Here is a 24410-nt window from a genome sequence, read left to right as displayed (position 1 = left end):
AGCTGTAAATTTCCTGGAAGCATTGGCAACAAAAAAAACCCCTATAGTCACATAACTTATATTTTATGACCATAAACATATGTGGTACAAACAAAGAAAAAATTACACTACACAATTTTTGCCGACACTCAAAAGCTTTATGACCATGGACAAAGTCCTTAAAAAAACCAAAACAACCAACTTTTTTTTTCAGCTAATAAGCATTCATTTCCCCTCCTTTCCATCTCTACATCTTTTCTTGAAAGAAAAGAAAAATGAAATAACAAATATTAATAGACCAGCAGAACAAATTCCCTGTCTAGGGAATTTGTCCATGTCTAGAAATGGATACATTGTTCTTTGTCTTGGATCCATCACCTCTGTCAGGAAGTGGGTAATATGCTTCATCATTTCTTTGGAGTTGTGGTTGGTCATTATATGGATCAGAATTCTTAAGTCTTTCAAAGTTATTTGAACAATTTTATTATCAATATGTACATTATTCTTCTGGTTCTACTTCTCTCTACATTAGTTCAGTCTTCCCAGGTATCTCTAAAACCATCCCTCCCATTATTCCTTACAGTACAATATCCTTGTATATTCATATGCCATCATTTGTTCAGTTGTTCCCCAATTGATGGATGTCCCATTAGTTACCAGGTCTTTGCTACTACTAAAAGATCATCTATAAATATTTTTGTAAATATAGGTCCTTTCTCTCTTCTTTTAAATTTTTTTTTGAGATACAGGCCTAGTAATAGCATCACTGCTAGGCTTTTTCCTTAGCCTTTCTAAAGTTTCAGTTTCTTCATCTGTAAAGTGGGGACAATAATATTTGTCATACCTTACAGGGTTGTTGATAGGCTGAAATGAGATATGTGTAGGGTATTTAGCAAATCTGAAGCATTATAAAAAAGTTAGTAGTTATTATATAATATACCTATAATATAATATATAATTATATATAATTGGATTAATAATGTAATAATGTTACTATGTTATATGTTATTATACATCATAAACATGAATTATTGTTATTTTATCCCCAAAATACGTATCACCATCACCCCCCAAAAAAACTTCAAGAAAGAATTCATTCAGTTATTTAGTCATTTTGTTTCAAACTACAACTATCAGTAAAATTCAGAAAAATTCAAATATACAAACTAGAACAAAAAACCCAATATATACACAAAACCATAAACTTCAATTGTTACAGTTTCTTTGAAAAAATATGTTTACTCACTTTAATAAGAAAGGGAAAAAATTCTGTTTAAAAAAACAAGCAATTCCTCAGAAAGATCTAGGAATCTAAGTGTACTGAGAGCTCAGTATGAGTCAGCAGTGTGATAGAGCCAACTCAATATTAGGCAACATTCTGAGGGGCAAGAATAGGAAGCTGGTAGCGCCACTGCACTCTGCCCTTGCCAGACTTTGTTTGGAGCCTTATGTTGATTTCTGAATGCCCCAGTTTAAGAAGGACATTGAAAAGCTGGAGTCCAGAGGAAGGCAACCAGAATGGTGAAGGGCCTTGAGTCCGTGTCATATCAGTCACTCAGAAACATTTATTGAGCACCAACTATGTGCCAGGCAAGGCAGCTAGGTGATGTAGTGGATAGAGCATCAGACCTGAAGTCAGAAAGACTCATCTTTGTGAGTTCAAATCTGACCTCAGAAATTTACCAGCTGTGTGACCCTGGGCAAGTCACTTAACCCTGTTTGCCTTAGTTTCCTCATCTGTAAAATGATTTGGAGATGGAACTGGCAAACCATTCCAGCATCTTTGCCAACAAAACCCTAAACAGGGCCATGAAGAGTCAGACATGACTGAAAAGACCAAACAACAGCATATGCTAGGCATTGGGCTAAGCGTTGGGATACAAATACAGAAAAGAAAGATAGTCTCTGCCCTCATAGTCTAATGGGGGAAGGAACACACAAAAGGAAGCTTAAAGGGTGGAATCGGGGTAGTACAGAAGGTACTACCTGGCTGGGGGAGGGGAGAGGGTTGGAAAAGTTCAAAGGACTCCAACGAATTGAAAAATTGAGGATGTTGAATTGAAGGAACTGAAGGTGTTTAGCTTAGAGAAGAGAAGACTCAGAAGGGACATGAAATCTTTTTTTTTTGCAAGTATTTGAAGGGCTACCATGTGAGGTAGGGATTAGACTTGTTTTGTTTGGTGCCAGAAGGTAGAACCAGAAGCAATGAGTGGAAGTTGTAAAGAGGGAAATTTAGACTTGAAGTCAGGAAAAATTTCCTTAATGCTTTTGTTGTCATTCAGTCAACTCTCTATGACCCCATTTTGGGGGTTTCTTCACAAAGATGCTGGAGTGGTTTGCTATTTCCTTCTCCAGGATATTTTACAGTTGAGGAAACTGAAGCAAACAGGGTTGAGTGGCTTGCCCAGGGTCACCCAGCAAGTAAGTGTCTGAGGCCAGATCTGAACCCAGGATAATGAGTCTTCCTGATTCCAAGCCCAGTGTTCTATCCTCTGTGCCATCTAGCTACCCTTCCTAATGCTCAGGGCTAAACAAAAGAAATGGAGCTACCTTTAGGGTTCCTCTTTCTTGGAAGTCTTCAAGCAGAAGTTATACAACTACATTTTGGTATCTTATAGTTTGAACTCTGTTAATTTGTGTGTTAGACTTGATGAGTGCCTAGGTCCCTTCACTCTCAAATTCTGTGATTCTACAATTCTGTGATTTTTGTTCTCTCTTCTGAATGCTTTTCCAGATTTTTGTTATTGCTATTGTTAACAGAATTGTAACCAGTGTTATATGGTTGATAATAACAATGACTCATATTTACATTCTATTTTATGATATAAAGTGCTTTGCTGTCAGGAATCCTATGGAGTAGGTTGTACTATCTGTATTTTTTTCACCCTTATTTTACAGATGAGGAAACTCACCTTTCAGTTTCTCCCAGTTCCAGAAAGGAATGAGTGTCTATGGGCTTGGGAGACAGGTATATGATTCTAAGTATTTTGCTGCACCAACAGAACCTGTAATACATAATGGGAGCCAAAGAACAGGAACAAATGGGTCTGAAATCAGTGACAGTGATTATCAGGCAGAATTTCCAGATGAATATCATGGCAGAGTACCAAGATGGCTATCCAAGTGATTACCAATGTAATAAGGGCACTGATGATTAGATTTGCATAAAAAAGCTCAGTATTTGTCCATTGTTTTATTCAGTGAAAACCAAGGTGTGAAGCAAGTGGAAGGGCTCTAGGGGTGGGGAGCCTGTGTCCTAGATGACACATGTGTCCCTCTAGGTCCTCAAGTGGGGCTCTTTGACTGAATCCAAACCTCACGGGATAAATCCCTTAAATAAAAGGATTTGTTCTGTAAAACTTGGGCTAAGTCAAAAGGCTGAACCCAGGGACCTCGAAGGCCTTGAGGCCGCAGGTTCCCCACCCCAGGACAACCTTCGGTCTTATCCACAGTATTTGTTGCACTGCATAATTTCTTCCTAGCACAGAAGGGTTATGCGGACTGCTACTGGATAATGTCAATACTTTATTTAGAAAAGAGCTTTGAATTTTTTTAAACCATTAATTAGGAGCTCTTGAATTTGCCCCCAAGTTCTGTGCCTTATCAATAGCACGAAAAGACTTTAGTTTGAAAAAAAAAACTCTTTAGACTGGATGTAAAACTGACCTTGTCCTTAAGAGACTCTTAGCATGATCCCTGTGGAATGCCTAATATCAAGAAAAATGGAGCCCTGCGCAATGGACTGACCAGGACCCCCGCCGCAACCCCGTCTGTTTCTGGGCGGGAGCGGGCACCCTGACAGACTTTGTCGCTAGCGCAATGTCTCTGGAAGCCTCGCGGAGCATCGCAAGCAGCTGCCACTGGGGATGCAGGGAAGGAGGCAGGACCGCGCTTGGAAGCCAACGCTCGGGACCCGGACTCGAGCCAGGAACCGCCATGACCCATTTCAACCAGGATGATAAGCACAAACTCTCAGCGGCGGTCAAGAGCAAGATTGCCTCCAAATATGACCATCAGGCAGAAGAAGATCTTCGCAACTGGATAGAAGAAGTTACAGGCTTGAGTACTGGGACAAACTTTCAGTGGGGCTTAAAAAATGGCATAATCCTCTGCGAACTTATAAACAAGCTACAGCCAGGCTCTGTGAAGATGGTCAACATATCTTTATTAAATTGGCCTCAGTTGGAGAACATTAGTAACTTTATTAGAGCCATTCAAATTTATGGTATGAAGCCATGTGACATCTTTGAAGCAAATGATCTTTTTGAGAATAAAAACATGGCCCGAGTTCGGTCTACACTGGTAGCTTTAGCAAGTCTGGCTAAAACAAAAGGATTCCATACGACAGTTGACAGTAACATCAAACGTGCTGAAAAACTAGCAAGATGTTTTGATGGAAAGCTAAGAGCTGAACAAAATGTAATTGGCTTACAGATGGGAACCAATGGATGTGACAACCAGGTAGGAATGACTGCCTACGGGACTAGGGACTATCTTTATGATCCTCAAATGCAAACGGACAAGCTTTTGGACAGGAATGCAGTTGGTCTGCAGATGGATACTAACAAATCACCCGGTCTGGTTGGAATGTTAACGCAAGATACTGGAAGAGACATCTATGATCAGAAGGTAGCATTAGGACCAATGGACAGCTCCACGATTTCACCTCAGATGGGTACCAACAAAGTTGCTTACCTGAAAGGAATGAGTGTCTGTGAGCTTGGGCAACAAGTATATGATCCTAAATATTTTCCTGCACCATCAGAACCTGTATTACCTAATGGAAGCCAAGGAACAGGAACAAATGGGTCTGAAATCAGAGATAGTGATTGTCAGGCAGAATTTCCAGATGAATATCATGGCCAGTACCAAGAAGGCTGTCTAAGAAATTACCAGGATAGTGACCAGGACAGTGATGATTAGATTTACATGAAAAAACTTAGTATTAGTCCATTGTTTTATTCAGTGAAAACCAAGCTAATCTTGTGTAATTTTTGTTGTCTTCCTAAAACACTATTATGTGTATTGTACCTAAAAGAAATATTGTCTTCTATACATTCCTTTTTCCTTTCTCCTCCTCTTCCCCAAATAAATGCCCTTTTAGTTCTGTAACAGTTATGTTCTACAGCATAACCAATAATTCTCATATGAAGTAAAAAGGAATACAGTGAAAGGGGGGTACTCTTGTCCAACCAGTTCTTTTATTAAAGATCTTTTACTTAAATTGGTGCTTTATGGACCACATGAAGCTTTTTTTTTTTTTTAAGTTTAGTATCTGGTTTCTATATGGAAGACTGAAACTTTCATGCTTATTGTTAAATGTGCTTTGTCAACTAAATCTAAGATGCAGCATTTTAGAGATTTAAATATCATTGTTTCTGCAGTGTTGTTTACTCATTTTTAAATAAAGTTATTATCAATGTAAAAAAAAAAAAGAAAAATGCAAGTAAATTCTGATGGTCCTCACTAGGAGAAGTTCTGGGCATGAGATTCCATACATTATAATTAAGGTCTTAGAGAAGTCTTCATTTCACTTGAATGAACTAACCTGGTGGAAAGGGTTATATTAAGATTGATCATTTAAATGTTGGTGAATAAGACCATATAAAGTGCTTTCCTATAGAGTTAGGCTGAATTTGATGAGGCTGAATTTGATGTTGAGATGCTGTGTTGGCAAGAACCAGCCATCAGAAAAATGGAATGTCAGAACTGAAAGGAACCTTGGAAACCAGCTAGTCCAAACCCTTTCATTTTATTGACAAGGAAACTGAGTTCCTTGGAGGGTAACCTATAGCTCTGTCCTGGGATACCTTTTCTCTTTCTATATTCTCTCTTTGTGACAACATCAGTTCCCAGGAATTTTATTATAAGATGACTCACAGATCTATATATCTAGCTCCAATCTCTCTCCTACGTTCCAGTCCTGTATTGCTATTGGTCATTTCAGAATGGATGTTGTGTGTATATATGTAAAATTCAATATGTCTTAAACAGAACTTATCTTTCCCTAAAACCTCTTCCATTCAGCTTCTCTATTTCTGTTAAGGGACCCAGCATTCTTCTAGTCTCTCAGGTCATAACATTAGTGTTATCTTTGACTCTACCCTTTCTCTTAGTCCATAGCCAATCAGTTGCCAGATCTTGCCATTTTGACTTTCACAACCTTTCTCTAATTTGATCCCTTCTCACTACTTTCCATTCTAGTTCATGCCCTCATCCCCACTTGCCTGGAAAATTGCAATAATCTCCTAACTGTTCTCTCTGCCTCTAGTCTCTCCCTATTCTGATCTATAATCCTCTCATCAGTCAAAGTGATTTTTCTTTAGCTTCGAGTCTGACCATATCATTCCCTTACTCAATAATATCCAGGGACTCCCTGTTGCTTCTAACCTCAAATATAAACTCCCCTCTTTGGCTTAGAAATGAAACCAATCAATAAACATCTAGCAAATGCCTACTATGTGCTAGGCATTGGAGATACAAAGATTGTGTCTGATGCTTAAGAATCAATTAAGTATGGAAAGGTTCATCATCTGAAGGTTTGCTGATAGTTTTTGGCCCTGATGACCCATGACAAAGATTTTTTAAAAGTTAAAATAACAAAATTTCAATGCACTTTTTGAGGACAAGCCAAGGTCCCATGTTTAAGCTACAAGACCCCTCAAAAAACAAAAACAAAAAATCTCAACCACAAACCAACCCCTAAACTGAAGGACTCTTTGAAATTAGCTACTACCCTAGAATAACAGAGAGTTAAAACTGGATTTCTTGGTGTCATACTTCAAAAAATAGAATGTCATGAAGGGTTGGATTATAGCCTGAGAACTCCAGGCTAGGCACAACAAAGAGTACTTAGGCTCATGTCTCAGATCAGATGTTTCTTCACATGGGTCTAATGCAAATAGTAAGCAGCTCAGAACCCTCCTTTCTCTGTCTCCATTTGCAGGTAGTGGCATTTATGGACTACAGTACACATCTTGAACTAGATATTTGTGGTTTGGAGAACCTTGTTCAACATGAGTATCACATTGTTTAGAAATAGAAATAAGAAATGGATCAAAATATGTGCCATTTCAATTTAATAAAGAGCTGTGCTTTGATAGAAAATGCATATGGTCATGAATCATATCTATGCATAAGGCAGACCTAATTGCTAGGACTACATATCCAAAGGCATCACCATTAACCAACTGTCAGCTTCCTTAAGCACAAGCATAGCACCAAGAGAAATGAATTAGCTTCTTTAAGCCTGCTTTTCCATTGGAAAACCTTTTAAGTGATGTCAAATGTCACCATCTCTGAAAGGAGAAAAAGGGCTTATGCTTTCCTCTCACGTAGGCAGAGCCACATGACTCAATTAACCCTCAACCAGTTGAGTAATTAAACATTAGCCGGTGAGCACTTCTGGTAAGTTGAGCTGACATGGTTACTGAATATAAATGCCATGTTCTTATGGACCTTAAGAGTTCTTATGTACCTCTGATAACATTTTGAAAATGTAGTGTCTATTCTAGAGTGGAGTAAGAAAGGCTTGGATTTGCAGAGATTCCTAGGATTTAGCTTTTTTGTTCCTCTCCTGAGGTAAAGAAATATCACATGAGTTGGCCTGGGAAGAGACTAAAGGGAAAGCTCAAAAAGGAAAGAGAGAGAACAAAGTGAGTGGATGGAGGTGGTGAGACTTAACTACCTTTAAGAGATATTACAAATATATTTCCTGTTGAGTAGGTAATGGCTACTCTTATAGCCCATACATCATGACTTCAGGTTTTGTACTTTTGATCTTATTCAGCTTCTGAACCTTTTAAGCCCTTACTTAGTGTTGTTTTGGGCAATATGTGAGTTGACATAAGAAGAATCATATCAAGAATGGTATAGATGTGGTGGGAAATAAGAAGATAGTGCAAGGAACAACATTGGGATGAGTATCAGGATAAAAGGCAGCTAGACAGTTCTATAGCTAGGAAGGGAAGGGGGAGGAGGGAAAAAAGTAAGAAGGAAGGAAGAGAGAAAGGAAGGAAAGGGAAGAAGAAAGGAAGGATAGGAGGAAAGAAGGAAGGATGGAAGGAAGGAAGAAAGTAAAGAAGGGAGGAAGGATTTGTTAAGTACTTATTATGTGCCAGGCACTAGGCTGAGTACTTTATAAATGTTACGTGGATTCAGGAAGACATAAATTTGAATCCTGCCTCAGACGCTTATTAGCTGTGTGACCCTGGACAATTAGGTTCAGTTCTCTCAACCCCAGTTTTCTTAGATGTAAAATGGGGATAATAATAGTACCTACCTCACAGGGTTGTTTTGAGGGTCAAATGAGATAAGAGATGTATGTCATTTTTTTAAGCCTTCAACTTCCATGTAAACATTACCGATTAGCATATTGGAAAAGGTAATATTTTTCTCCGTTTTCAGTATTACATTGGTCTAAAATGTTATGTGCTTTTAATAATGTTTCAATGTCTAACAAGGTCTAAGAGTATTATAGTTGCTATAGTAGAGTCAATGGAAGCCATAGAAACTACATTTTGTCAGAGTATAGGAAAATGGATGAGTTCAGGCTAGGTTTTTTTAAGTAGGAAGAGAGCAGGAAGGTCATTCAGTTATGCCCAGCTTAAGGTAGACCTACCTTTTAAGTGAAAAGCATGATAATCTTCAGTGCTAGGATGCTCAGGCATTAATTATTTAAAGGCCAGTTGCCTGTCTTACTATGTACTTCTGAATCAGGGGACCAGACAGTGACAGTCCTAGAGTTCACAGAATAGCTCCATTATCTGGAGCCAGAGAAGTAAAGTGTGGATATGTTTCATGGTTTACAAGACTGAGTGATTGTAATTATCGTGAAAGGTCCTGCTACTGCTCATTGGCTGGGCTGCCCAGAGTCTCTTATGACTGTTGCAGAAAAGTCTAGAAGTTAGCTAACCAGCATTTCTTAAGAGCCTCCTGGGTGTGAAACACAGTGTTGAATAGAAGGAAAAAGAAAATATAAGGTTTTTGTTTGTTTGTTTTATAATGTTACTTTCTATTGGGGAAACCAAACTTAGGAGGAGACTGGATAATACTAAGTACCCAATAGGTTACCAGCAAAGCATGGGGCCCTGATAATAATAATCATAATCATAATCATAATAATAATAATGATTAATAAAGAATAGCTCCCGTTCATGTGTTACTTTAAGATTTACTTTGCCTATTATCTGATTTTATCCTCCCAATATCCCTGTGAGGTAGGTGCTATTATTCTCTCCATTTTATAGATGAGGAAATTGAGGCTCAGCGGGGCTAAGTGACTTACCCAAGGTCACATATCTGGGAAGTGTCAGAAAGAGGATTTAAGCTTAGGTATTACTGACTCACCTTTATCTATTGCTCTACCTAGATGCCTCACTGATGAAATACCTGAGGGCTCACCATAGATTCTTCCTTCTGTTGTTGTTGTTGTCGTTGTTGTTTGTCCTTATTTCTCCAAGAGGACCATGACTTTGGGAAGGTGATGCCATGACTTGCAAGTGAATTGGAATTAAGTGAGGGGGGCTGTGCAAAGTCACCAGCCTCACTGTCTCCTCAAAAGCCATCTGTATTCAGTGGTGAGATACAGATCAGAACGACTGGAGATGGCCCTGGACGAAGTGGGAGACTTTGACTTTTTTCAGCTAAGTCTTTCCCAGATCTCACTTTGACTGAGGCATATTCGGTGATTAAGGCTAGGTAAGAAATGAGGCAGAGAATGGCCTCTTTACCTAGTAAAAAAAATCAATCTGGGAGGGGAAAACGCTCAAGGTTTCTGGCCAAAACAGAAAGAATTGCTATTTACGTTCACTGTGAGCCAGTCTGGGCCCACACAATGACCAAGTGGGGGCTTGGCCTGCCGTTATCTCAGGTAGGGGGAAGCAGGCCAGTTGAAGGTTTCTCAAGAAGTGCTGTGTGTGCCTTGGTGTAATTGTAATTACTTTCCTCAGGCTGAGTTGGGATGGGCAGCTAGAGGCAGAAGGAGATGAAGGGTCAGACCACTCAATGATGAGCAAAGAAGCGATGGAGTACAGAGATAAAGACTAAAGATGATCCTGGGGAAAGCATTGAGGGGATCCATTTTAATAAAATTCATGCCAGTTGCTATCCACTTATCCTCTGGGCAGAGGAATGTTTTCATTGGTTTTGAAGCCAGCCCAGTCATGCAACCTCTAAATCAGCTACAGTTGCATAAGCTAATATTGTTGCTGCTGATGTCTGTTACTTTCCAAGGAAATGACCATCTCTAAGGGGCTGGGGACTCAGGGAAACAGGAATAAAATGATGAGGATGGGGTTAGGAGGCATCCTAGGTTTGAACTGTACTTTGTAGGAAGTGATAGAGACTGGTAGAGACAAAGGGGCAGGGGTGGCAGAAGGGCATTCTTAAGTGAAGAGATGAGTGCAAAGGGTGATGTAAAGATGAGAATTAGAAAGTTGCCCATTGTGGAAAAAGGAGAGATCAACTTGACCCAGGCTAAATCAAGAGGCTTGAGTCAGAGGGAATGGTATAGTGGAAAGAATATGGTACTTTTAGAGTCTGCAGACATAAGTTTCAGCCATTTATTGACCTTGTGCCCTTGAGCAAGTTACCTTACCTTTCTGAGCTTGATCCTAAAATGACAGGGGCTGGAGTAGATGACCTCGGAGGCCCTTTTCAATTCTATGATTCTACGACACTTTAAATACAAGTATGGGTGGTTTTTGGGTTGAGTACTGTTGATAGCTTGCTGAGACATTTGAATATAATATTAGAGATGGTAGCAAGCCGATATAAGTTCTTGCGCAGTGGATTGACCTTATAAAAACAGGTGGGTCAGGCTATTTCAACAACAATGTATAGGATGAAGTGGAGCTAGAAGTGGGTTCTAGAGTTCCAAATCTCACTGGAGGAGGAGGTATAATAAATCCTATCTTTTTAGTTTTAGTTACTGAGAGTTTCATTTTCTGATCTTGCCTCCAGGGCTTTTTTTTGGAAGGGGAGGGTTACCTCACTAAGATTTCATCAACTCCAGTTACGACTGACCCAAGGATTAAAGGTCATGACTGACTACTACAGAATATGGAGTGCTTCAAGCTCTCAAAGTTGGAAGTGGTTTCTGGTAATGCTGAGCATGCCAGGATCTGGCAGCAAATACTAACACTTTATAGTTTCTTCTATTTTGCACTTAAAACAACCTTTGAGATGTGGTCCAAGTGAAATATACATGTATCATTACTTTAATAAAACTCTGGATTCTTCAAATGGCAAGGTGAATATATACATTTGCCTTAGATTCATGGATAATTTATTTCAATAGCTTAGAACCAAGTACAATTTTACATTTGTGCCTTGTATCTTCAACCTTGGGGATTTGAAACTGTCCTAGGCCAGGAAATGTTAAATTTCAATTTGGCAACCAAGTATTTTAACATATAATTTAACATGAGGGATTGGGAGTGTTTTATTGAAACAAGAACTGCTGATTTAATCACTTCCATCCCTTTACGCTTGCAATATACCCACCTTTTCACCTCATCCAAATGATCGTTTTAAGTTCTCAGGACATTTTAATGCCCTATAACTTACTATGCTGTTTGGTCTTCTTGAAAAGGAAGTACATGCTATCATTTCAAAATATTGACTATTCACATAAATTTGCAATTATTGAATCCCATGAATTTGTCTATTTTATATTCTTTCTAATTTAGGGTGAACCTATCTTTCAAAGCACTATTTCATTAGTTCAAAGTAATTTTTTTTCCTCATTTAATTAACGTTACAGAAAAATAACACACCAGACATTAAGTTGTATTTATGTCATTCACAATTATCTTCCTATGTTAATTGATGCCCATTGAATGTTTTAATCAGTGTATACATGATTTTTCACATGCTATACACACATATATTATTTATCACCCTCCTATATATCAATGGATTCTAACTCTCTAGCATTCTATTGTATTTCACATTCTGAGCAATCCTTTTCATAATCCTTTGCTAGATCATTATCTTCCTCCTTTCCAGTAATGGTGGGCATCTCTCAAAGCTCTGACCTGGACCCGTTTCTCCTTCAGGGGTGGGGAACCTGTGGCCTCAAGGCCACACATGACCCTCTAGGTCCTCAAGTGCAGCCCTTTGACTGTTTGGGGCCACACTTGAGAACTTAGAGGGCCACATGTGGCCTAAAAGCTGCAGGTTCCCGACCCCTGTCTCTCTCCCCTGATGATCTTACTAGCATCCAAGTGTTCAGTTGTTTTTATGCAGATGACTCTCAGACCTATATCTCCAGCCCTAATCTTTCCTCTAAATTCAATCCTGAGTTACCAAACCAAACCTCCTGGTCATTTTTATTAGACTGTCATATAAGCATCTCAAACTGAAAATGTCCAAAATGACACTCAAATTTCTCCCCAAACCCAATCCTATTCCAAATGTCCCTATTTCTTATGAAGCATCACCACTCTTTTCAAGGAGTCATCTTCGATTCTTACTGTTTCTTCTTAACCCTCATATCCAGTCAATTCCCAAATCTTGTTGCTTTTGCTTCCACAATGTCTTCCATCAGTCCCCTTCTCTCCCTTCACACAGCCTTTATTCTAGTTCATGCTCTCATCGGCTTTCACCTGGACTATTTCAATATTCTCCAAATTGTCCTTCTTCCCCTCTCAAATCTATGCTTCACACAGCTAAAACTGGAAGGGAAATAAAAGACCATTTGTTCAGCCCTTTTCTAGACCACAGATCTAGCCATTTCTCACTCTGCTCAAAAATCTTCATTGATTCTCCATTGCCTTTGGTGAAAAAAGAAGTATATGAACTACAATACTCAGTCTGGCTCTTATGTACCTTTCCAGGCTTATTTCATATTGCTCCCCTTACTCCAACTTCTCCATTTGTGACATTTCAGCTCCTGTCTCTATTTCTTTACCCATTGACCCCCATTTCTGATATACATTCCCTCCACCTTGTAGAATCTCTACTATCCTTCAAAGCAGGTGGTGGTTGTTTAGTTATTTTCAGTCATATCTGACTCTTTGTGACCCAATTTAGAGTTTTCTTGGCAAAGATACTAGAGTGCTTTGCCATTTTTTCCAGCTTATTTTATAGGTGAGGAAACTGAGGCAAAGAGGGTTAAGTGACTTGCCCAGGATCACACAGCTATTAAGTGTCTGCGGCCAAATTTGAACTCAGGTGTTCTTGACTTCAGGCCTGGCACTCCATCCACTGAGCTACTTAACTGCCCAACACCTCAGGTGCCACCTCTTAGATGAAACCTTTCTTATTGCCCCAGCCCCCATCGGAACTTTCTTATTTTTGCTTGTATTATTTTATATGTACTTATTTATGTACATGTCATATTCTCCTACTACAGGGAATCTTAAAATTTTGCTTCTCTTTGGCAAGCTGGTAAACCCTATGCCCACCTTCCCAGGATAATATATTTAAATGCATAAAATAAAACGCATACGATTATAAAGGAAACCGATTACATTGAAATACAGTTAGAAAAATGTTTAAAAGAAAAAGTTCATAGACCCCAGGTTGAGACTCCTCCCCACTAGGCTGTAGACTCCTTGAGCACAGAGGCAATTTTATTTTTGTCTTACATCTCCAGTGCTTTCCATATAGATTCATAGAATTAGTGTTGGAAGGAATTCAGAGACCATCTAGTCCAGCTTTTCATTTTATAGATGAAGAAATTGAGGAGGGTGATGACTTATTCAAGATCATATAGATTGTGTCAAAAACAAGACTAGAGCCCAGGTTTTCTAGACTCCAGAGTCAGGACACTTTCACCAGTACCACGTTGCCTCCTTTTGGTTGCCTCCATTGTTGTTGTTCAGTCGTGCCCAACTCTTTGTGACCTCATTTGGGGTTTTCTTGGCAAAGATGCTGCAGTGCTTTTCCATTTTCTTCTCCAGCTCATTTTGCAGATGAGGAAATTGAGGCAAACAGGGTTAAGTGACTTGCCCAGGGTCACACAGCTAGTTAGTTTCTGAGGCCAGATTTGAACTCGTGAAGATGAGTCTTCCTGACTCCAGGCCTGGCAGTCTAGTCACTGTGCCACCGAGCTGGATCTCCTTATATGTAGTGGATGCTTAATAAATGCTTGTGGAATTGAATTTTAATATATTATAGGTTTGCTTAGCCATCCCTTGTAGGGTAGAAATAGTAGTGAACTAAGAAACAGAAGGACCTGCATTTGAATCTCATCTCTACCACTTACTATCTGTGTGACTTTGGGCAAATCACTTAACCTCTGGACATCAATTTTTTCATCTGTAAAACGAGAGGGTCAAGCTAGATGACATTTGAGGAACATTTCAGTTCTAAATCTATTATCCTATAATACCTTATTGTTGGGCATTTGGGTTATTTCTAGTTAGTTATTTAGTTACCATTATAGATAGTGCTATATAATAATATAAAACATTATAAAATAATATAATATAAAAATAGACAAATCAATTTATAAATACCCTCTTCTCACTCTAATTCATCAGTCATTCAGCCACCAAAGTGATTTTCTTAAAACACAGGTCTGATCATGTCATCCTTTCTCCCCACTTTCCTCCTCCCTCCCCTCCCCCCTGTCCCCCCCCCAAATATCTAACTCTCCAATGGCTGGCTTCCTATTTCATCTTCCAAGATCAAATACATATTCCTTTGTTTTACATTTAAATCTTGTTACAACCCAGCCCCTATCTACCTTTCTCAAAATCAAATGAGACAATATTTATAAAGCATTTATCCGTGCCTGGCACATAATAGGCGCTATATAAATGCTTATTCCCTTTCCTCTTTTCTATTCTTCTTCCATGTTTCTCTTCTCCACATACTTTGTAAACCAGCCTTATTAGTCTACTTGCTGTTTTACATATGTGACACTCCATCTTTAGTCTCTGTGTCTTCCCCTGGCTATCCCTCCTGCCTGAAATGACAACCCTTTCCATCTCCTCCACCTGGAATCCCTACCTTCCATCAACATTCAACTCAAACTCTAGCTTCCATCCACCAAGTCTTTCCTAACCCCAGGTCCCTCCCAAAACCTTGTAATTATACATACATACATACATACATACATACCTACATTATAGTTATACTTCTATATGTACATGACAGCTAGGTGCCTGAGTGGAGAGAGTGCTGGTCTTGGAGTCAGGAAAATCTGAGTGAAAATCCTGCTTCAGACACTTATAAGCTATGTGACCCTGGGAAAGCCACTTAACCTTTCTTAGCCTCAGTTTTCCTGGCTATGAAATGGGGTTAATAATAATTCCTATCTTACAGATTTTGAGGTTCAGATGGGATAATATGTGTTAAATATATTGTAAATCTTAAAGAGTTACACAAATGATAACTTTTATTATTATATCCCCCATTAGAATGTAAGCTCTCTGAGGACAGGGACTGTTTTGTTGATTATTATATTCCTAGTTTTCAACAAGGGCAGCTAGGTGGCCCAGAGGATAGAAGGCCAGGCCTGGAGTCAGTAAGACCGGAGTTTAAATCAGGCTTTGGACACTTACTAGCTATGAGACCCTGGGCAAGTTACTTCACCTGTTTGCCTCAGTTTCCTTAACTGTAAAATGAGCCACAGAAGGAAATGGCAAACTACTCCAGTATTTTTGCCAAGAAAATTCCAAATGAGGTCGTGAAAAGTCAGACACGACTGAAAAACGACTTAACAACAATGACGAAATTTTCAGTATAGTTCTTGGTACATAATAAGCATTTAGTAAATGCATATTGGTTTATTGATTGGTGCTCTGAAATCTTTACAGGAATGATTTTCTTTTTTCCTTTTCATTTCATATAATTGATATTTAGGATGCATGGCAGATGATAAAAATTCTATGCTTTCCTCTTCTCCCCACCACCCCTCCACTGTAATTTGAGGGGATCCCATTGGATTAGGTCTAAAGTTCTTGCCAATTTCTCCCCCAAGATTTCTAAAGGGTGGGAAAATGACAAATACATTTCCAAGTGTACTTGAAGGGGTGGGTAGAAGATGCAAGGGCTGCTGTATGGTTCCTGTGTCTCTAGACCCCACTCTCCTCTCTGCTATATTTGAGATATCTTAAGGGCAACAGCCCCTGACAGCTGCCACCCTTCCCCACCTGCTCTTGGAATGATACTGTTTCAGATCTTTAAGGAGAACATTGCTTAGTTGGGACCTAAGATTTAAAAGGGAAATAATGTATTGCTTCAGGGCATGTCAGTGTTAATGACTGGAAAAGATTCAAGGGTATATTCAAATGCCATAACCTTGAATCTTCTGCTCTGGAAAGCCTCAAGCATTGAGGAGAAGAGTTACCAGCTATATTCATAGGACTGTTTCAAGACCAAATTAATAGGTGGACAGGTTATCTTTGATGTTCAAGATGTCTTCCGTGCATGGATTAAAATTATACAAGATTCTTTGCAAGATGCAACAACAGAGAAAGTTTCAGGGACCCCCTAAACATTAGTGTCATACCCCTTTTAGTTTGCTCCCTCAATTTGTGCTTGTAGATTGGGTCTCTATTGTGCTATTATTGATTGGTGCGCTGAAATCTTTACAGGAATGATTTTCTTTTTTCCTTTTCATTTTATGTAATTGATATTTAGGACTCCATGTTATTCTTGTGTTCTAAGGTATAGTAACTACTGCTACTCATACTATCATCACCATCATCACCATCACTATCATCATCATCATCATCACTATCATCATCATCATCATCACTACCACCACCACCATAATTATCATCATCATCCGCATCATCACTCCTGAGCCCACAATAGTGTCCTTCCTATTAACAATCAGCTTACAGATTCAAAATTAGCTCTTAACATAGACATTTAGCTATATGCTATAGTAAGGACAGTAGGTGTATGACATTTCCCACATTATCACAGTGTACTTTTCTGCAAATACATGGAAACATCCTTGGAGAGACTGGGCACACACTTATAGTACAATGATAGTGCGGAAAAAATGACTGTGAATACAATCTTATTTGCAAAATATTATGAATGAAGGTGATAGAAACAGCATTACCTCACAAAATACTGGAATACAATTGAGAGGTTCTAGAAAGCAATTTGTAATACTAATTAGTGTCAATTCCCTTTGACTCAGAGAACCCATTGTTGCTGTTGTTTAGTCGTTATTCAGTCTTGTCTGACTCTTCATGACCTCATTTGGGGTTTTCTTGGCAAAGATACTGGAGTGGTTTGCCATTTCCTTCTCCAGCTCATTTTTTTAAACAGATGAGGAACTGAGGCAGATAGGGTTAAGTAACTTGCCCAGGGTCACACAGCTAGTAAGTATCTGAGGCCAGATTGGACTCAGGAAGATGAGTCTTTCTGACTCCAGGCTGGGCACTCTATCCACTGCACCACCTAGGTGCCCAGAAATCTCATTACAAGGCATGTGCCTCAGGGTGGTTAAAGATAAGAGGAGAAAAAGTTCCATTTACATGAGAATGTTGATAGTCAACTTTTTATGATAGCAAAGAACTCGAAAGCAAAGCAGATGTGCATCAATTGGGAAATGACAGCATGAATTGTGGCATATGACTAATGGAGTATGACTCGATTGTAAGAAATGACAAATAGGAAAATTCCAAGAGAAGCATAGGAAAATGATTTGCTACAGAGTGAAGCAAGCAGAACCAGAAAAACAATATGCAGAATGACTACAACATTGTAAAAGGAAAAAACAACAACAAAAAATGAAGCTGAACATTGTGTAGTAATAATGACTGAGTTTGGTCACAGAGATGAGATAAGAAAATGTACTTTGCCTCCTGCTCTGAAGAGGTGGGAGACTCGGGATAGGTGTGGAATATGGTAAATAATGACAAAACCGATCTGATATGTTGGTTTTACTGAACCGATCTTTCCCCTCTTTTTCATACTTTGTTACAAGCCATGTGTCATTGGGTAGATGGAGGAGGAGAAAAAGGGATAGGGAAAGGAAGTAGCCTTGTGATTTCATTCTTATAGGAAACTTCTGGATGATGAAATTCTCTCTACCAATATAGGTTGGCATCTTCTCTGAAACTTAAAGTCTTTTTTTTTTTTTGGGTGTGTGTGTGTGTGTGTGAGGTAATTGAGGTTAAGGGACTTGCCCAGAGTCACATAGCTAGTAAATATTATGCATCTGAGGCCGGATTTGAACTCTGGTCCTCCTGACTTCAGGGTTGGTACTCTAGCCACTGTGCTACCTAGCTTCCCCAACTTAAAGTCTTAGAGTTAGCTAGCATGGTCATTTACAACATTTTTTGATTGCTGACTGATGGTAATTTTTTTCTCTGGTGGGTATGCTGGAGTGGGAGGGTGGGAAAGGGGAAGCCAAAAGAAGATTTTCCCCAGTGGCATGTGTACAACTCTCGCTGTGTGTGGAGGTCCAAGCCAGTGTTAGGTTATGACTGACCTGAGGGATTGATGCCTCTCAGTAGGAGGCAGGTTGAGAGCTTGCAGATTGGAGGGAAGGTGTGAAATAAGGGAATGTTGGACAGTAATGGATGTAGGTATGGAGATAGGCTCCATGATGGGCTAACTTGGGGAGAGTAGGATGATGCCCATTTTAACCGTCTGTCTGGTTGGTCACACACCTCTAAGAAACATTCCCAAAGATATCTGTAAAAATTTAAAACTTAAAAAAAGCAGTTAAGCAAAACCTAAGCCTGTAGGTACTATGGTATGAGATCTGGTCAAGCTAGATTATTCTGAGTGCATTTGCACTTGAAAATTGGTAGGAGTGCAAAAAAAACCAGACAAGAAATAGAACAGAGTTGCTATTTTTATAGTGTTTTATTCTCATTGGCAACTGTAGTGAAACCAGGTTGTTTGGACTCTACCACTGCAGTATTTGATGTACCCACGTAAGGAAGTAATGATATGCTATCCTGTATATGTTGTCCATACATAGTTGTTTGTATTAGAATGGGAGGGATCTTGGAGGCAGGGTCTTTCTTTGTATCTCCAGCACTTCAAAACACGGTGTTTGGCACATAGTAAGCATTTAATAAATTCTTGTTGACTGATACAAAGAGGAGATCTTTGCTACAGGTGACAAAATTGGAAGTGACCGACTAAAGATTACGAACAGTGCTTTGACCCCCCCTGCCCCTAAGAAAAACGTGGTGATCAAGTTAATCAGTAACTATTGGCCCAATAGTTTTTTTATTTTATAAAATTTATTATTTATACTATAAGTACAACATTTACATCTAACAAAACCAACAGCTGAACCAAATATGGGGGTACACTTCCAAATTAAACACTTAATTCAAATCATTTATAGCTTAATTGAGAAAAAGAAAATGCCCAAGTAATATTTTGCCATGTTTTATGAAATTGAAATCAAGTTAATAAATGATGAAATAAAAAGTTAGTTTTGTGTTCTCTTCTATAACCATTTGGGCTAGGTGGCACAATAGATAGAGCACTAGCCCTAGAGTCAGGAAGACTCATCCTTCTGAGTTCAAATCCTGCCTCAGACACTTACTAGCTGGATAAACCTGGGCAAGTCACTCTACCCTATTTGCCTCAGTTTCCTCATCAGTAAAATGAACTGTAGAAGGAAATGGCAAACCACTCCAGTGTCTTTCCAAGAAAACCCCAAATGGGGTCATGAAGATTTGGACACAGCTAAAAGCAACTCAACAGCAACCATTTGTGTACTTACAAAGCTTTTTTTTCCTCTTTCTTTCCCTCTCTACTTTTCTTTGTTTCTCTCTCCTCCCTACTTTCTTCCTTCCTTCCTTCCTTCTTTCCATCCCTCATAATCAATGTGCATACAGTCCTGGTTCAGCTAACATAGCTTTGTAACACTTCATATAAGTCTTTCCATAATTCATCTTATTCTTTATTTTGGTTGTTTTTTTTTTATGTGCATGCCTGCTTTCTACATTTCTATAAAATCTTTATGAGGGTGGCTTTTGCATGTATTAGGTATATTCCTGATAAAAACATGAGAAGGGAACAGGCAAGACTTTCCCAGACAATTTTTTTTTTTGCAGAAGTTCTAAGGCCTTTCAAATGCTGTGGCAACACTGAGGAAGCCAATGGATAATTTTACACATACCTGATAAATGCCTGAGAGCCGGATAGAGAGCTTGAGCTTGTCACTACTGCCCCCAGGGATTTATAATTCATTTCTTCTGATGGTTTTCTTTTCGTATTTACTTATGGCTTCCTCCTACTTAAGCTGTTACTCAGTGAATCTATGAGAGAAAGCAAGCCTCAGAGCATTCGAAACTTTTTTTTTTTTAGAGAGTAGACTGCTACTTAACACCAGGGTATTTTAGCAGCCAAATGCAAACCAGCCTTATAGTCACAGCAATGGGAAAGGGCTGCGGGTTTAAGGATTACATTTGGCAGCAAAATGCTTATATTTTTAGTGTTTCAGTATAGGGCTGGGTTCATGTAAGATTTCATCCCCAAGCTATTGATAGCTGCAAAGCCTTGGTGGACGGGTTTTATGTCTGAGGCTTGTCACTTCCTTCTTTATGAGTTGAAGCTATTAATACCTTTTCTTTTAATTTGACTAACCCCTAAGTGGAAGGAACTTTATTTTCCCTTTGCTTTTACTTCTCTCCTCTCTCTCTCTCTCTCTCTCTCTCTCTCTCTCTCTCTCTCTCTCTCTGTCTGTCTCTCTTCCTTTCTCCCTGTCTCTTTGTCTCTGTCTCTCTCACTACAAGTAAAAACATTTTGTTCTGTTTTTCCCAGCAGTATCTTAGTGTTTGATACTTTCTTTACACTTAGGTCATTGGTATGGCTCCCTATACAGGATTTTAACTTTGGGGGAGATTGTGGACCATTTTGTGGCGGACCAGGGCTATACCAGCGAAACCTGAGAGCGGCTCATATCACTAGGAAAATTATGTCTGTGACCAGAAATTGGATGCCATTACATGCCATCTGGGGATCAGTCAAGTTTCTTCTTAGCTAAATCCCTTAGTGTTCTTGTAAAAAATTTAGAGTGATTGTTGTATGTGGCATTGAAGCAAACCATCTTTTTAGGCCAAGCATCCGGCAGCAGTGGCTCAGGGGAAATGGTTTGTAAGCTAGGACCAGGAGATTGAAAGAAATCTCTAGGAACAGTGGAGGAGCTACTTGTCAAGAGTGAGACAAAATTTGTAGGTTTGCTTTTATAAAGAGAAACAGATTTTGTATAACAAAAAGAATTACATCTAAAATTAAGCATGAAACAGATTGGCAACATTTTTGGAAGTTAGTATGCCAACTAAAGGGATAACATTCTGAAGCTATAGTAAAGTGAGGTATAAGAATAATAATTTACATTCTCGAGTAGAACAGTGGTCAATTGATATGAAAAGACAAGTTATGAAAGCGGAAGTAATAGCCAAATAAAAAATGATTATATTCTCTGATAATTAGAGCAATATGAACTCAGACAGCCTTATGATACTGCCTTTCATCTACTAGAATGGGAACAATATAAAGAATTTATGAAATCCAATGTTGGTAGGACTGTGAAGAAACAGGTGTGTTATATTGCTTTGTTAATGGAACTACTGATTGATGCAGTTAAATCACAAAACTGATCATACATTTTGAACCAGTTTTTTTTTTGTGAAAATTCTAACCCCTGCCCCCCCACTCATAGAATGAGAAAAGGAACTACTTGGAACAAAATATTCATAGCTGTGCTGTTCATAGTAGCAAAAATGGAATCAACTTGCAGTCCAATAATTGAAGAACAGCTGGATAAATTATAGTATGTTAATGTACTGGAGGGAAGACTCACCATCTTGAGTTAAAATATGGTCTCAGACATTTACTAGCTACGTGACCCTGGGTTAAGTCACATAACCCAGTTTGCTTCTGTTTCCTCACCTGCAAAATGAGTTGGAGAAGGAAATAGCAAACCACTGTAGTATCTTAGAAACCCCCAAATGGGGTCACAAAAAGTCATTCACAACTGAAACGACTGAACAACAAAATGTACTGGAATTTTATGGTGCCACGAAAATGATAAATGAGAAACAGTATGGCGGAGGGGATACAGAACTAGCTTTGGAGTCAGGAAGACCTAGGTTCAAATCTCACATATGGTAGCTCTGTGATCCTGGGTGTTACTTAACCTCTTGTAGGCCCCATGAATATGAAATCACAGAACTGGCAAAAACAAACAAGAGATAATTAGAAAGAGATAAGGAACATGATCAGACAAGTAAGATTGATGAGGACTATTTCATTGGTATAGAGAGCCAATACAGGCTGGCACCTTCTTCTCAACTTAATCTTATTATAGAGTTTCATAGAGTACTTAGAGACTTGCTCAGGGTAGTAGAGCCAGTATGCACCAGAGGAAAGTCATCCTCTAGGTTTTCCTGGCTTGGAGGAAGCCACTTTACTGTCCACTATGCTATGTTGCGTCTCATAAGTCAAATCAAGGCAAGTCAAGTCAACAAGAATTAATAGAGTGAAATCAGCAAACCAGAACTATAAACACACTGCTTATGATCATATCAAGGAAATAAACAGAAGAAAAGACTCAGGAGGAATATATCTGTCTTCAAGTATTTAAAAGGATTTCATGTAGAAGAGTAATAAGATTTGCTTGGTTTAATCTGAGAGGAGGGAAGCAGGAGTAATGGGTGAGATTTGCAAAGATACAAATTTAAGCTCGGTATTGGGAAAACTTCCCAATGTTTAGAGCTAGGAAGCAGAACAGATTGCTCTTTGGAAGATGGTGGGTTCATTCCCTTTATTGAAGATCTTCAGGCACAGCCTGCATGACCACTTTCCAGCTCCATTATAGCTGGAAATTTCTTTCCAGTATGGATTGGTCTAGCAGGTTCTGAGGTCCCTTCCAATGTTAAAGTTCTGTGTTTCTGTTAAAAAAGGAAAAAGAAAGTAAGGAAAACAGGCTCAAAAGTGATAGAACTTCTAGAAGGCCTGGAGAAAAATCAAGAACAACATAGAATGGGAGATTTGGAATAGGAAGGGTCCCTTATAGGCCACTGAGTCCAACCTCCTCAGTTTATAGATGAGAAAACTAAGGCATAGAAAAATAAACCAAGTTCACACAGCTATTGCATGTTTGAGGCAAGATTTGAACTAAGGCCCTCCTGATTCCTTATGACAACATCCTGCCATCTGTTATACAACCTAGGTTTAGGGGTAAGATTTTGTTTTCCCTATTATTTATTTGATCATCTTTGTTTTCCCTATTTATTTGATCATCTTTGCTGATAGCTATGAATTTTATAATAAAAATTAATTAAATTAGAAGTGTTAAGGTCATCTTGTAGTTCACAATTGCAGGAATATAGCTAAATTAAAAAATAAAGAAATCCAGATGAATTACAGAAACATTACATCTCCTTTGCATCATCAGCTTCTGCAGCCATGACCCCAATTTCTGGTATTTTTTAGGTTCAAACTTCTGATTAACATCGATATTTCCATCAAAAATGATTATTTTTCCTTTATTTTAATGGTCATTGTTTCTTTAGGTGAACTTCAGGGGTCTAAGATTTTCCATAGGGATGAACTTTATAGTAGAGATTATTAGGGAAATTAGACCTGAACATGAAGAAATCTACCAGAACCTTGAAGGAGTTGATCTATTCCACACATTGAAGGCTCCTTGTTCTACAAATATTATTAATAAAAGTACTATTAACACAAGTCCTTCAGGTTCTAGGGGTGAGGAACCTGCTGTCTCGAGGCTACATGTGGCCCTCTAGGTCCTCAAGTGCAGCCCTTTGACTGAATCCAAACTTCACAGAACAAATTTCCTTAATAAAAGGATTTGTTCTGTAAAACTAGGACTCGGTCAAAATTAGCTCTACTGGGTATTGCTTTATATTGCCTCAGCACACTGCTCAATTCTGTGTATTCCCCATCCTAGGATCTGGGGTCAGAGAGGATGTGTATCTGATCTGGAGAGAGCTGGAGGAAACTCGCAATACATTGGCACAGATCCAGAAGATTGTTGATGATTCCATGAAACCTGAAGGTTCAGAAGCCAGTCGTGGTATGTGGTGTTTCTGGACACTCTCCAATCTGAAACCAACAAACCAACCAAATTTTATGAGACTGGGGGAATTAGTTAAGTTGCTCGTGAGTTTCACTGCTTAAATGGCAGTTCTTTTATTCTAGTAGAAAGTGCTCATCCTGCACATGTATTGATATCAAATTGCTTGCCTTCTCAAGGAGGGGGAAGGGGCAGGAGGGAGGGAGAAAATTTGGAACTCAAAACTTTAAAGAATTATTGTTAAAATTTTTTACATGTAATTGGGAAATATTTAATGAAATAAATGAAAATAAGTAAAAATTAAAACAAAACAAAATGGGCTCATCAGCCCTAAACTTGGGTTTCAGAATACTCTGGGGGATATTCCTCCCAGCTTTATAGGAGTGTTTGTGCTTACACACACACACACACACACACACACACACACACACACACACACACA

The 24410-nt window shown here is 38.9% G+C and overlaps 1 protein-coding gene and 1 pseudogene across 1 annotated transcript in view; both read left to right on the top strand.

The window, feature by feature from the left end:
* The window catches only part of VWA3B (von Willebrand factor A domain containing 3B), a 202179-nt gene that overhangs the window by 44105 nt on the left and 133664 nt on the right, over window positions 1-24410 (top strand). Inside the window, exon 8 of the mRNA XM_027856651.1 lies at window positions 23843-23950. Coding sequence (XP_027712452.1) covers window positions 23843-23950 — 108 coding nt within the window. The remainder of the gene's footprint in view (window positions 1-23842; window positions 23951-24410) is intronic.
* LOC114039060 lies at window positions 3916-4902 on the top strand (annotated as a pseudogene).

Source organism: Vombatus ursinus, unplaced genomic scaffold (genome assembly GCF_900497805.2).
Source record: "Vombatus ursinus unplaced genomic scaffold, bare-nosed wombat genome assembly UNPS02011591.1, whole genome shotgun sequence".
In the NCBI taxonomy this organism is placed as follows: Eukaryota; Metazoa; Chordata; class Mammalia; order Diprotodontia; family Vombatidae; genus Vombatus; species Vombatus ursinus.
The sequence above is the reverse complement of the archived record's forward strand: the minus strand, read 5'-3'. Positions and strand labels throughout refer to the sequence as shown.